The sequence below is a fragment of the Taudactylus pleione genome, unplaced genomic scaffold (genome assembly GCF_031769625.1).
Source record: "Taudactylus pleione unplaced genomic scaffold, aTauple2 ptg000848l, whole genome shotgun sequence".
NCBI classification, from domain to species: domain Eukaryota; kingdom Metazoa; phylum Chordata; class Amphibia; order Anura; family Myobatrachidae; genus Taudactylus; species Taudactylus pleione.
Genome location: NW_028285250.1, coordinates 314,545 through 328,167, shown reverse-complemented (window position 1 = coordinate 328,167; position 13,623 = coordinate 314,545). Strand labels below are relative to the sequence as shown.

Here is a 13,623-nt window from a genome sequence, read left to right as displayed (position 1 = left end):
GCTTACCTGAAAGAAGCAAAAGGAAGGATCCAGGTCTGGGAAAGGACTAAGAGGAAGAGGGCAAAAAAGGAACTTCTCCCTCCCATAGCTAAGGCAATTATTTTATCCAGTTCGGGGCCAGAGCAAAATCTCTCTCCGAAAAGGGAATAGCCCAGAGGTTCCCAAACTCTGCCATTAGAGTCCATGTTTTAAGGATAGCCATGCTTGAACACAGGTAGCTCAATTAGTACCTCTGTCAGTTTGATGTAACCATCTGGTCTAAAGCATTAAGATCCTTAAAACCTGGACTGTAATGGCGGAGTTTGGTAACCTCTGGAATAGCCTCTAAAGGATCACTGATTCCCTGTCAGCCTGCTATGTTCTTAACTAGAGAGCTCTACCAGCAGCAATGGCCGAAGCAGAAACCTTGCAGCATACGATACCTGCCATACCAGCCTCTCCCATATAAGCTGCAGATTCTTTTGTGTGTTCAACAAAGGGAATAAGATCAGCCCTAGGAGTATTCCAGCTAAGTCCATCAATAAGAATAGGCCTAAGAGCAGTCCCTGCGGTCACATAAATCGGCTTCAGAGTAGGTTCAAGTTTAGGGTCTGAAATTTCCTTTAGAGATGTCACCCCCGGCACAGGAATGGTAGTTCTTTTAGACAATGTAGAGAGTGAAGGATCCACCAAGGGTGTGGACTCACACGTAGATCTATCTGCTGAAGTCTGAAGAGGTTAAACGTTTTGAAATCTGGAACGTGTGCTCTGGATGTACCAATGCTGTGTTTAACAGGTCTTCCCAGGCAACGAAGGAAAATTCACCAGGTGCTTACGATTCCTCCTGAAATTAGAGGTTTCCTGGGATACTAGAGGTTCCACATAAGAAATGTTTAACACTTGTCAGATCACCTTAACTAAAGAGTCTACTCCATGGACATTTGAGGAGTCATCTTCAATTACAGAGTAAAGATCCAGCTGTGTTCTAGATGGTCTTCCTCACCATGAGCGGAGTGCTTAGAAGAGTATTTGTCAAGGGACTGCAGAATAGGTGGAAGTCTCCATTTCCGAGAAATACTGTGCCTAGATGGTTCACCTCCGCCTCTGGAAGAATGAAGGGTCAAGAAGCCTTTCTAAGGAAGAAGAGACTTGTACTAGACCTTGTACTGAACAAGCCAATCAGTGAGCCCAGGCAGGCTTAACCAACACAAAAATCTGAACCTCTGATTGATCCACCAGGTCAACGACCGAAGGAAGCATTACAGAAAATTCCTGAGGACAAGAAGCCACAGAGGCCTCGGACATAGGAATGAGGGTGCAGATTTGCAAGCTGGCAATTGGTGAAATAACTCAGCCACAGCCCCACCCACCTACGTCACCCAAGCTGGTGTATCCACTGAAGGGGACGCACTCTCGAATGCCATTACTCCCCGGGTCTCCGCTTAGCGCGCGCTCATCGCAAACTGCCCTCCAGTCAGACTGTGAATGCAAAAAATTCTTAGCACAAACAAAAACTTTCTGGACTGTAGTGCTATTTTCTGGAAGAGCTCCCGCACATTGCCCTTCCCAGTCGTAGCCTCCAAGTGCTTCCCAGAGTTGTACAGTAAAAGCATTGCTGCGTCGGATCACCATCGCATCCATCAGTGGTTGCAGCCATCAGTCATCTGAGAAAGTATCAGAGAAACTGCTCAGCCAGGGCCAGGAAGTCTGTGTCGGAAGACTCATACCCCCGTTTTGTTGAATGATCTCAGTTGCCGCCCCCCAAACGCTGCAGCATGTGAATTATGTTACGGGTTGGGGGGAACTGCAAGCGATCTCGCAAAGTGAGACCTGCACAGTACATATTCTGTCCATGCATACATCACTGAATCAGGCCCATAGTGCAGAAGGGGGTAGGAAACACAGAAAACAGTATAGCATACGAGTAGACATGTGCAGCAATTGACAAGTTAATAACAGTAGTGCACAGTAGAAATAAGATTTCTATACACGTGCAGCAATTGAAAACTTAATGACAGAGGTGCACCGGCTGAATACCAACTCTACTATACATGTCATTAAGTTGTCAACTGCTGCACAAGGACGCAACAATTGTAAGGTTATACACCTTTTTTTTTTTTGTGGCGTGTACGGACTTAACTCCCAATAGATAACAGTGTTAGAACAACAGTCTGGCTAAACATAGAATATGAGAGTCCCCAGTACAAGCAGCGATAGACCATCTATAACAGCTTGGCTCCTGATCCATATCAGACATGTGCTTTTATAGAGTGTTAGCCGACTCTAAATGCTTGTGTCCAGCAGAAATCCCGATGGACAAAAGAATAGCAGCTGCACAGCAGGGGAAGGGTTAAACACATGCACTCTGTTACACCAAGCAGACAACTTTTAGCCACTAATACACACACTCCCTTATCACCTACATCAAAGAGATTTCAAAATAAACAATCGTCTCTCACCTGGACAGTGTCAGTAGAGTTTTCCTTATCTGTGGCAGAGCTTCCGCCTCCGAATAAGCTTGATATGGTATTTCCCAGCTCTGTGGAAGGCAGGACACTATGCATTACAATACTACATGCAATCTGAATGGTGACACTGCTTGTGTAACAATGTGGCTCAAACATTACACACACAGGTAACAGTAGGTACTCACAATTAAAACTATCCCATCAGTGAAGGTAAGGAAGGAGTTTTAAGTAACATATCCACCATTTCTTTATATCAGAGTACAGATAGGTAGAGTGTAGAGATTAAAAAATGCAAAAATACCCATTGAACATTTTCCATCTATTATGCTAAGCATAAAGGCAATTTAAATTATCCATTTCAAATGTTACTTTGAAGGAAAACATATTGCACAACTAACCACCATAAACCGAACAAAAACAGCTTACGACTAGAAAGGGAGGGATGGCAGTGTCCCCCAGATGGATGACCATGCCACGATTTACAGGGAGTAGATAAAAAAAAAATCCAATTTCCTCATCATCCGATCTGTGGGACACTGCTTAGCTGGTGCTAGGATTCCCCAAAGCAAGCCTAACAGGGTGCCTCACCCAGCGGAAACCTGTAAAACTTCGTGAACGTATGCACAGAATACCAAGTTGCAGGCCCTGCACAACTGTTCCACCAAAGCACCATGGCGAACCGCCCAAGGGGCTCCAACCATACACATCGAATGGGCCCGGAGTGAAGTAGACACTAGGCACATCAGAGGATAGATATGCCTGCCAAACATCAGCAGTCACCCATCTAGCAATAGAACACTTGAAGGCCGGCCTGCCACGCTTCGGAGCATCCACAGGCATGAATATAGAATCAGTACAGCAGAAGACCAAGGTATCTGAGGCTTCAGGGAATCGGGAGGACAGTAAGGTTTAACAAAGATGCACTAGACCACAAAGATGGGAACAAACAAGGAAGAAAAATACAATGTCCTCCTACAATACAAAGCAAAAATAATGTGTCTGCGTTCAGGGTCCCGCAACTGGAAAGGCTCTTTGTTTCTTCTTCATATTATAATTGGACGTCCCAAAGCTGCCTCCACAGGTGAAGTGGTGCAAATCACTGACACCTGAAACCTGTAGAATCTGGTGAATAAATAAAGACTGGCGGGCCCTAGTCAGCCAAGGCCTCATGCCGTGCCGCATAGGAGGCATTCACCAATCTGGTATAATGTCATTTAGAACTTTCAGGAATAGGTGGCTCAGACCACGGAGCATGATAAATGGTCCATCTATCAATGGACTGCTTACTCTGGCCAACCACGGCGTTTCCTATAGTAATACAATTTACACTCTCTCCCATAAGCACACTGAGAGCTGCCTTTTGCAAGCAGCCACTTAGTAAATTTACCCCAAGGTGCAGTTTTTGCAGCACCAATCTGTGCATGCGATACATTTTTATAAAACTACACAGAAGCTGTGCTTCGTATTGGTATCTTATTATGTAACTTTGCCATATCAATCCTGTACACACAAATCTTCCACCTTTATATTCTCAACTGGATCATCTGTCAAGTCAGGACTTTTACACTTACTTGTCAATGTAGATTCTATTTCTGGCTTTTCTTCCACTGCGGTCTCAAAAACAGCTTCCACCTGAAGATAGAAAATGAAAATGCATAAATCATGATATGGGTTGTCATGGAAACACACACACACATGCATATATACATCCTGTTTGTATATATTCACATGTATACACACACATCCATCCCTCCTTCCATGTTATTTGGAGCCTCTATACCAACATCAGCGAGCCTTACCCTGTCAAGGCTGAGTATTCCGCTTTCATCCATGTTGAAGTGGGCCTTGATGCCTTTTGACTCATAGTCAGACTTCTTCTGAAAACTTTCCCCAACCCCACTGAGTTTAACAGTGGTGAGATTCAGAGAGCCAAACATCCTGAATAATATGGGAAAAAAACAAGAGATATGGTAAGAACTTACCTTTGTTATCTCTGTTTCTACGAAGTCCATAGGGTCCACAGGGTTGACCTTGGGGTTATAGCTGGAACAGGATCCATGGGCACCACACAGTTAAGCTTTTAGCTCCCAGGATGCACTTGGGTCCTCCTCTATACCCCGCCCCCGAGCCACAGGCACCTCAGTTGGTAAGCAGCCTAGGCCGGAGGAGAATATGGAACAGAGAGAAGGAAGACTGGAACACACAAGAAACCATACTCACAGCAATAGGAGACGGAAAACCGGTGACCAGCCACACAGCCCATTTGAAGCCAGGTGCGTCAGGGCGGGCGCCCTGTGGACCCTATGGACTTCGTAGAAACAGAGATAACAAAAGGTAAGTTCTTACCATATCTCTTGTTTTCTACTTCAGGGTCCATAGGGGGTTCACAGGGTTGACCTTGGGGATGTCCCAAAGCAGTTCAACTAAGGGCGGGGACGCTCCTGTGCTGAAAGGAGCACCCGGCGCCCAAAGGAAGCATCCTGAGAGGCGAAGGTGTCAAACGCATAGAACCTCAAAAACGTTTGAATAGAAGACCAAGTGGCCGCCTTACACAGCTGAACAGCAGAAGCGCCACGTCTAGCAGCCCAAGAGGGACCCACAGAACGAGTGGAATGAGCCTTAACAGAGGCTGGCACAGGTAAACCCTCTTGTGCATAAGCCTCACAAATAACGGAACGAAGCCAACGGGCTAACGTTTGTTTGTTGGCAGGCCAACCCCTCTTGTGAAAACCAAAGAGGATAAACAAGGAATCAGACTTCCTAACCGAAGCCGTCCGGTCTACATAAATTCTAAGCGCCCGGACCACATCTAAGGAAGTCTCACCAGCTGAAAGACCAGGGGACTGAAAAGCTGGCACAACAAGTTCCTGATTAATGTGGAACTTCGAGACCACTTTGGGCAAAAACTCAGGACGAGTGCGGAGCACCGCTCTGTCCTGGTGAAAAATCAGGAAAGGAGGGCGACAGGAAAGCGCCCCCAATTCAGACACCCTCCTGGCCGAAGCAATTGCCAGGAGAAAAACCGTTTTAAATGTCAGCCACTTGAGCTCCACCGCCTCAAGAGGCTCAAACGGAGGACCCTGCAGGACCGTAGCACCACCGCCAAGTCCCAAGGAGCCACAGGAGGCACAAAGGGAGGCTGGATCCTGAGAACACCCTGGAAAAAGGTGTGAACGTCTGGTAGTATTGCAATCCGCCGTTGAAACCACACGGACAAGGCGGACACATGAACCTTCAGAGATGCAAGGCGTAAGCCGAGATCCAATCCTGACTGAAGAAATTCCAAGATCCTAGAAACTCGGAACACCTGAGGATCATAATGTCTGGACTCACACCACTGAAAGTAAGTGTGCCACACTCTGTGATAAATCGTGCTGAAGCAGGCTTGCGTGCCCGGAGCATGGTACCAATAACCGAACCGGAGAAGCCCCGAGACCTCAAGACGGCTGTCTCAAGAGCCACGCCGTCAAAGACAGCCGACCCAGATCCGGGTAAAGGCAGGGCCCCTGAGACAACAGGTCCCGACGCTGAGGAAGAAGGTACGGAGCGTCGATGGAGAGGCTCCTGAGATCGGAGTACCAAGGACGTCTGGGCCACGCCGGAGCTACCAGCACGAGCATGCCGCCGTCCTGCTTGAATTTCCGCAGAACCCGAGGAAGCAGGGATAGCGGAGGAAACAGATACGCCAGGTGAAACGTCCATTTCACCGACAGCGCGTCCACCAGACTTGCGCCTGCGTCTCTTGTCCTTGACCCGTAAACGGGCAACTTGTGATTGTGACGGGAGGCCATCAAGTCCAGCTCCGGCAGTCCCCACCTGTCCACGAGTAGCAGAAACACCTCTGGGTGAAGCGACCATTCCCCGGGATGCACGTCGTGACGGCTGAGGAAGTCCGCCTCCCAATTGAGGACTCCGGGGATGAAGACCGCCGAGATCGCCGGAATGTGACCCTCTGCCCAAGTCAGGATACGAGACACCTCCAACATCGCTGCCTGACTGCGAGTTCCGCCTTGGTGGTTGATATACGCCACCGTGGTGGCGTTGTCGGACTGCACCTGTACCGCCCTTCCGTGAAGAGCGGGGCCGGACGACTGCAGGGCCCTGTATACTGCCCGCAGTTCCAGGATGTTGATGGGGAGAAGTGCTTCTTCCGCTGACCAACGACCCTGAAGCGACAAAGAGCCGGTCACTGCCCCCCAACCCCGGAGACTGGCATCCGTCGTGAGCAGGACCCAGTCCGGGATCCAAAATGGGCGCCCCTCGACCAGATGAGCTGTCTGAAGCCACCAAGCCAAAGATTGCCGAACGTCCGGAGACAACACCAGCATCTGAGAGCGGATCCGGTGAGGTAACCCGTTCCATTCTGATAGAATCAGCCCCTGCAGGGGCCGGGAATGGAACTGGGCAAATTCCACCATGTCGAATGTCGACACCATGGACCCCAGAACTCTCATAGCCGAATGGACCGACAGGCGGCAACGGCTCAGGCAACTGTGTATCCGCAGCTGTAGGGAGGCGACCTTCTCCGGAGTCAGGAAGATCCTTTGCTGACGCGAATCCAGCAGGGCTCCCAAATGAACCATCCGCTGAGATGGAATCAGGGAGGACTTTTTCCAATTTATCAACCACCCGTGTGCTTGCAGGCAAGCGATCGTCAGGTGGAGATGTTGAAGCAGTACCTCTGGGGAGCTCGCCAGCAACAGGAGGTCGTCCAGATACGGCAGCAGCCGTACATTCTGGTTCCGAAGATGTGCGGCCATGACCGCCATAATCTTCGTGAACACCCTCGGTGCCGTGGAGAGACCAAAGGGTAGCGCCCGGAACTGATAGTGGTGTTGAAGGATAGCGAACCTCAGATACCGCTGGTGTGAAGATGCTATCGGAACATGGAGGTAGGCGTCCTGGATGTCCAGGGACACCATGTAATCCCCCGGTTCCATCGCCAGAATGATGGAACGTAACGTTTCCATCCTGAACTTGGGAACTCTGAGGAATCTGTTCAGAGACTTCAAGTTGAGGATAGGGCGATGAGAACCATTGGGTTTCTGCACCAGAAACAGAGACGAATAATACCCCGTCCCTCGTTGTGATAGAGGAACGGGAACAATGACCCCTGCTTTCAGCAAGGACTCTATAGCCTCCTGAACCTGTAACGCCTTGGTCCTGTCCTGAGAAGGACTTGTGCAGAAAAACTGGTGGGGTGGTCTGTGCCGAAAAGACAGGGCGTACCCCTGGGAGACCACTTCTCGAACCCAGGCATCCGTGGTGGTATTGTGCCAGCACTGGGCAAATAGAAGAAGTCGGCCTCCCACTCTGAGGTCCCCCAGAGGGAGGCCCGTCCCATCAGGCCGCAGGTTTATCTTCCTGCTTGGAAGAAGGGCGCCGAGCACTCCAGACTTGCTTCTTGGGTTTAGAGGCAGTCTTACTCGCAGACTGTCTCGGGAAGGACTGACCTTTCGCCTTACCCTGAACCCGAAAGGAACGAAAAGCCGAACTCCGAACCTTAGCAGGCAGTGCCGCCGAAGGGAGGAAGGCCGACTTGGATTTAGCCAGGGTGCCCACTATTTTGTCCAAGTCCGGACCAAATAGTAATTCACCATTGAAAGGTAAGGCCTCCAGACCCTTCTTTGAATCAGAGTCCGCTCTCCAGGACCGCAACCACAAGGATCGGCGGCCAGACACCGCTGCAGCCGATACCCGCGAGGTCAGCAGACTAGCATCTAAAGAAGCTTCACCAATGTAAGAAGCAGCGTCCCTCATTTGTCCCAACAACGCCCGCTGGACATCCGGAGCGTCGTCTGGGAAGGTATCTTCCAATGCATTGGCCCACCCCTCAATGGCCTTGGCCACCCAGGAGATGGCCATGGACGGTCGGGCCACCGCCCCGGAGAGGGAGTAAATAGACTTTAAGCAAGTCTCAACTTTCCTGTCCGTGGGATCCTTCAGCGAGGATATCGACGGTAATGGTAAGGTGGTGCCCCGAGTTAAACGGGTGACATGGGAATCCACCGCCGGTGGAGTTTCCCATTTTTTACAATGTGCCTCAGGGAAGGGGTAATTAGAAGCCAACCGCTTCTGAGGAAGGAATCTCTTACTGGGCGCCTGCCAAGCTACCGCCATATGATCCGTCAACTGATCCGTCAACTGATCCGACAGGGGAAACACCGCAGAAGCCACCTTAGTCTTTTTGAAACTAGGAAACTTCGACTTAGGAACCGGTGCCTCATCCTCTATAAGAATAGCTCGCACCGCCCTAACTAGTGCTCGCACATTAATGGACGACTTGGTATCCATTTCCTGGACCGAGGCGTCCGAGTCAGTGTCATCAGGGACCTCCCCATCATCTGAGGAACCCTCTGAGTCCGATACCTGATCAGCCCGTGTCATGAGTGGGCGTTTAGAAATCCTAGAAGGCATGTCAGTCTGCAACATTGACTGAAAAGCCGAGGAAGCGGCCGCCAAATTTTGCACGGAGTTGGAGAGCACATCCACCCATGGTGGAGGCGTCGCCATAGGGGCCTGAAAAGGTACCACAGGCTGCTGCGGCACAGGGGAAGCCTGTATATACATAGGCAACCCCGCATAGGGACCAACTGATTGAGACCCAGGAGGACTCCGCAATAACTGCGGGACACCCGGGGAATGGGGGATGGTCGGCTGGGGCACCGCCCTAGTAGGGAGAGCAGTCGGGACCGACAGACGGTCCGCAATAGACACCAGCACTTGAGAAAACATCGCCCACGGTGGTTCCTGCGCCAGAGAAGGTCTGGATGGGCCAGGAGCCACCTGGCATCGACTACACAGGCCATCCTGTGACAAATCCTCCCTATCTACTCCTGCAGAACAGCGTCCGCAGGAGGCCAACACCGGAGCCACTGAGCGCTCAACCTCCTCGTCTGACATGACAGAATATATTATATATCTGGCACCAGGGTAGAAGTAAAACGCACTCACCGGTGTGCTGAACAACAGCCCACAATATGGCACTGAGTAGCACACAACTGTATGTGACGGACCTCACAAATACGTGATCTATATAAGTGAGGTCAGTAGAAACGCCCCTCCCCCACACACCTGTAGGGCCCGTAGGAGAAGTAAAGGGATAGGTATAAGCTGACAGTAAGCGGAAAATAAGCACAGACAGGCAGCACTAGCAAAAGTCACATACCATGCAGGAAGATATACTCACTGCACCTTTACACTACAATCAACCTGCCCAGATTCAGTGTCTGGGAGGGCTATAGTGCTGTGTACGCTGTCCTTAATCAGGGGAGAGGTACACAGGGGGACCGGTCCGCGTGCTCCCTGAGATCTGCGCTGCCACTGGGAAAATGGCCGCTGGAGACCTCAGAGGAGGAGTGGCCGAGTGAACTGCAGCTCAGGGACGCTAGACATGCAGGCTGAAAAGCTTGCTGAGCTGAGGGGAGGAGCCGCTGAACAGGGAAGGCTTCCTCCCCTGGCTGGCCATTAACCCCAGGGATGCTGGCTTCCCGCTTGCCGGTTATCCCTGGTGGTCTAGTGGTCCCACGGGTTATGGGGGGGCCCGCCGCCACTGCCAGCAGCCTCCGGTCTGTCCCCAGGACCGGAGGCTAAAGGACTGCATTTAAGGTATTCCGCGCGCCGCTGCTAGCCAGCGACGCGCGGCTTACCTGAATCCCCGGCGACTCCGGCAGCAGTCCTGGGAGGTAGACAGAGTCTGGCTAGTACGGACTCTGTCCTCCCGCCGCGATCCCCAGATCAGTACTGGCGTCGCGGCGCCAGTCGGGGATCAGAGCGGCAGCGTGGGCGTCTGTACAGACAGCCCTTCGCTGCCGTCTGTAGTAAAAAGAGAAACTAAAATAAATAAAATCTATTAGAAAAATAAAAAGCTTCTGGGGGCTGGTCCTGCAGCCCCCCTGCGCGGTGACCGAGTCCGGCCGGGCACCAGCTTACACTGAGGTGCCTGTGGCTCGGGGGCGGGGTATAGAGGAGGACCCAAGTGCATCCTGGGAGCTAAAAGCTTAACTGTGTGGTGCCCATGGATCCTGTTCCAGCTATAACCCCAAGGTCAACCCTGTGGACCCCCTATGGACCCTGAAGTAGAAAATAAAAATAAAATGAGTTATTTGTGACAGAGATAAATTATATTACAATGATGCAAATGAATCAAGGTTCAGTACTGAAAGTCTGCTAAACAACCATTGTAAAGGTGCCCTTCCACTACTAGACATGAAAACGACTGCACGATTATGACACTGTAATTGTGCAGTCGTTTGTCAGTCTGGTGCCTACACTGAAAGAGCAGTCGTTCGGTGCAGGCTCATCAATCATCTGCAAACATGCTGACCCTGATGTTATCGTCAGCTTGTTTAGCATGTTTGCACGATGATAGATGTCTAAATGACCAGCAGGCACGCGCATCGCTGGTCGTTTAAGACATTTTTACAAACGATTTGTAAGCGATTTATGAACGATTACAATATCGTTAAATCGCTCACATAAATAGTCTAGCGGATGGGCACCTTAAGAGTTCCAATATGGTAATTAATATGCAATTGTATGCAAATCACTCCTGGTTACCAGGATTTTATGTGAATAATTGCCATGTGCTTTGGTCTGTGTAAACATCAGTTTTCAGAGTGCACTTGCTACAAGAATCCAGTTAAGCATTAGCAGGCATTTTGATGTAAGTTTCCAAAACCGTATTATTAGCCAGGGAGATAAGTGTTCCGGCCCAGATTTTCTGTTCTCTCACAGTAACCTTAGAGACACTTACTTCAGTTCCTCAGGTTCCAAGAAGCTGAGATCGCCATAGTTGATGTTGAAGTCAAAGTCATCGGTGTACCGATTGAAGGTGATCACTTTGCGCTGTGGGTATGGGGCTAGCCTCTGGAAGAGGACCCTCTTATTGTGTTTTATGCTTTTTACATTATTTTCTTCTTCTAACTCCCGAGTGAACTCCACCTGAATGATGAAAGAGGCATTGGGCATCAGAGAGAAACCCTTATTTCATTTCTAAGAGTTTTCCCCAACGTGGTACTTCAGATTACGTACCACAAGTCCAGTGAGAACGCTTACCTGTATAGGATAGAAAGCAGCATCTCGCACAACAAACGGCTTGACTTTAAACGCCTTACTGAGAGCAGCTGCCTGATATACAGCCCCCATAGCTGCGGCCTCATCTGCATTAATGTTCTTTGAGAGCTCCTCCCTATGACAAAAAAAAAAAAAGTTGTATCAAGTCTAGGAGGAAGCCAATGCTGCATACACACGTAAAGATTTTCTGTCCAACCATCCAACTAGTTGATTGGTTGGAATGAAAATCTGGTAACGAATGGTAGTAAATGATGATCAGCAATTTGTTCCTAATTGCCAGAAAACAGATGAAAATGGCCGTCAGACAAGTTTGTTAAATGTTTGATCTAAACAATTTGTTCAAACAGTTTTTGTCCATTTTCTGGCGTTTGGGAGCAAATTGCTGATTGTCATTTGCCTTCATACCTTACCAGATTTTCATTCCAACCAATCAACAAGTTGGATGGTTGGACAGAAAATCTTTACGTGTGTATGCAGCTTAAGAATTACGATGATCTATGAACATGGGGGGTTGGGAGGAACATTTTTTATACTAAACCAATTTTTTCTAAGCATTTTAGTTCCCACCACTAGGACCCAGGGGGAAAAAAAAAAAAAGAAAAAAAAAAAAAAGACTGATGGGAAATGGGAGGTGACCAAAGTTCATAGGGAAGTGGTTGTCAGTTCAACACTAACAAAGACGGAAAACATGGGAGACATGGACCAAAAAGGAGATACTCCGGAAGGATTACTGGTCTGTCTGCTGCAAAATTAGAGTTGGAAGAAACACTGGGGCCTGTTGTTGGACATACAAGACTTTGGGCTGAACCACCATAATTATTAAATACAACCCATTACTGACAGCAGGACCATCAGCCAGGTATGGGTATCAACTTTCAGAGACTCAAAGAGCAGACAGACCTTCATCTATACAGTGCGTCTTTGTGTATAATTAAGTAAATATAAGCAAGGTACTAAAGCCTGCTGTGCAAGTGCTGATTAAGGTTTTACAACTCAACGTGATGGTCCAGAAGGGATTGGGGGACCCTGCAGCATAATGTGCTGAAGTGCCAAAGGGTCAGTCATCGTTGGTGATCCTGCACTTTCGGGATGCCTTTCCCACTACCTAAGGAAGTGAACAGGAGAATGTAGTTCTGGGAGCAACAACAGTAGATCAGTGCAGGATTGGTTCAATCCAGTAGGAGCAAGTGTGTGAGTGGTAAACAGGCCGTATTTGGGGCTGCAGCAGCACTGGAAGGATTCCAATGAATCTGGCCAGTGTGGAGACCCCTGGTGTTCCCAGGGAGCAAAGGTCAACAGCAAAATTCAGAGAGCTCCAAATCCTGATGTCTTGACCCATTCTACCAAGAAAGATGCCCTTCCTGCCAGCTTTATCCGGCTTAATGCTGGCTGAACACCAAACCTTCCAATGAATGGAAGATGGTGCAGAGGGAAGTTCCCGACAAGCAGGGAAACAGTTCTTCAATTATCATTCTCCCTTATAATCTACCTCTAAGGGGTGGGGTCTTAAACCCCAACATCTGTGGCCGCCTCTTTAATGCAGAAAGTGAAAAAAATAAAGTCCAGATAGCGTAAATGTACAGGAAACTGAATAACTATACTACCAGCAATGTGTTCTATACTCACTTGCCCACAGCTTTAAGCAGCAGATCTTGAACTTTGGGGACACGGGTGGCACCTCCCACAATGATGACCTGATCAATTTGATCCTATTAAAAAAATTTTTTTACAGTTAAGTACAGATATATGTTATAGATATGTTATAGATATGTTGCACATTAGGCAGCATGAGGAGGGTGAAAAAAAAAACAAAAAAAAAACAGCTTTTGGCTGAATGATCCAATTCCAGTGTCATCCTCACCAGGGTCATCTCAGCACTGCGCAAAGCCTTCTCCACAGGTGCGGAAACCCTATTGAAGAGATCGGCACAGAGATCCTCTAGTTCTTGACGAGTCACCTTGGCTTTGAAGTCAATATCATCCATAAGACCCTCGATCTACGTACAAAGAAAGTATTTCATAGCAAAAAAACAGTGTACACTCCTGGCCACCTAATATTCGCTCTCTCAGTCAGTGTGTACATCCAGGAGGCTTTTTTTATT

The 13,623-nt window shown here is 48.9% G+C and overlaps 1 protein-coding gene across 1 annotated transcript in view; it reads right to left on the bottom strand.

The window, feature by feature from the left end:
* HYOU1 (hypoxia up-regulated 1) overlaps positions 1 to 13,623 on the bottom strand; it is a 39,373-nt gene that overhangs the window by 9,899 nt on the left and 15,851 nt on the right. Inside the window, exons 10-16 of the mRNA XM_088458737.1 lie at positions 13,384 to 13,518; positions 13,149 to 13,231; positions 11,505 to 11,637; positions 11,203 to 11,390; positions 4,247 to 4,385; positions 4,019 to 4,079; positions 2,439 to 2,518 (exon numbers count right to left, since the gene is read on the bottom strand). Coding sequence (XP_088314863.1) covers positions 2,439 to 2,518; positions 4,019 to 4,079; positions 4,247 to 4,385; positions 11,203 to 11,390; positions 11,505 to 11,637; positions 13,149 to 13,231; positions 13,384 to 13,518 — 819 coding nt within the window. The remainder of the gene's footprint in view (positions 1 to 2,438; positions 2,519 to 4,018; positions 4,080 to 4,246; positions 4,386 to 11,202; positions 11,391 to 11,504; positions 11,638 to 13,148; positions 13,232 to 13,383; positions 13,519 to 13,623) is intronic.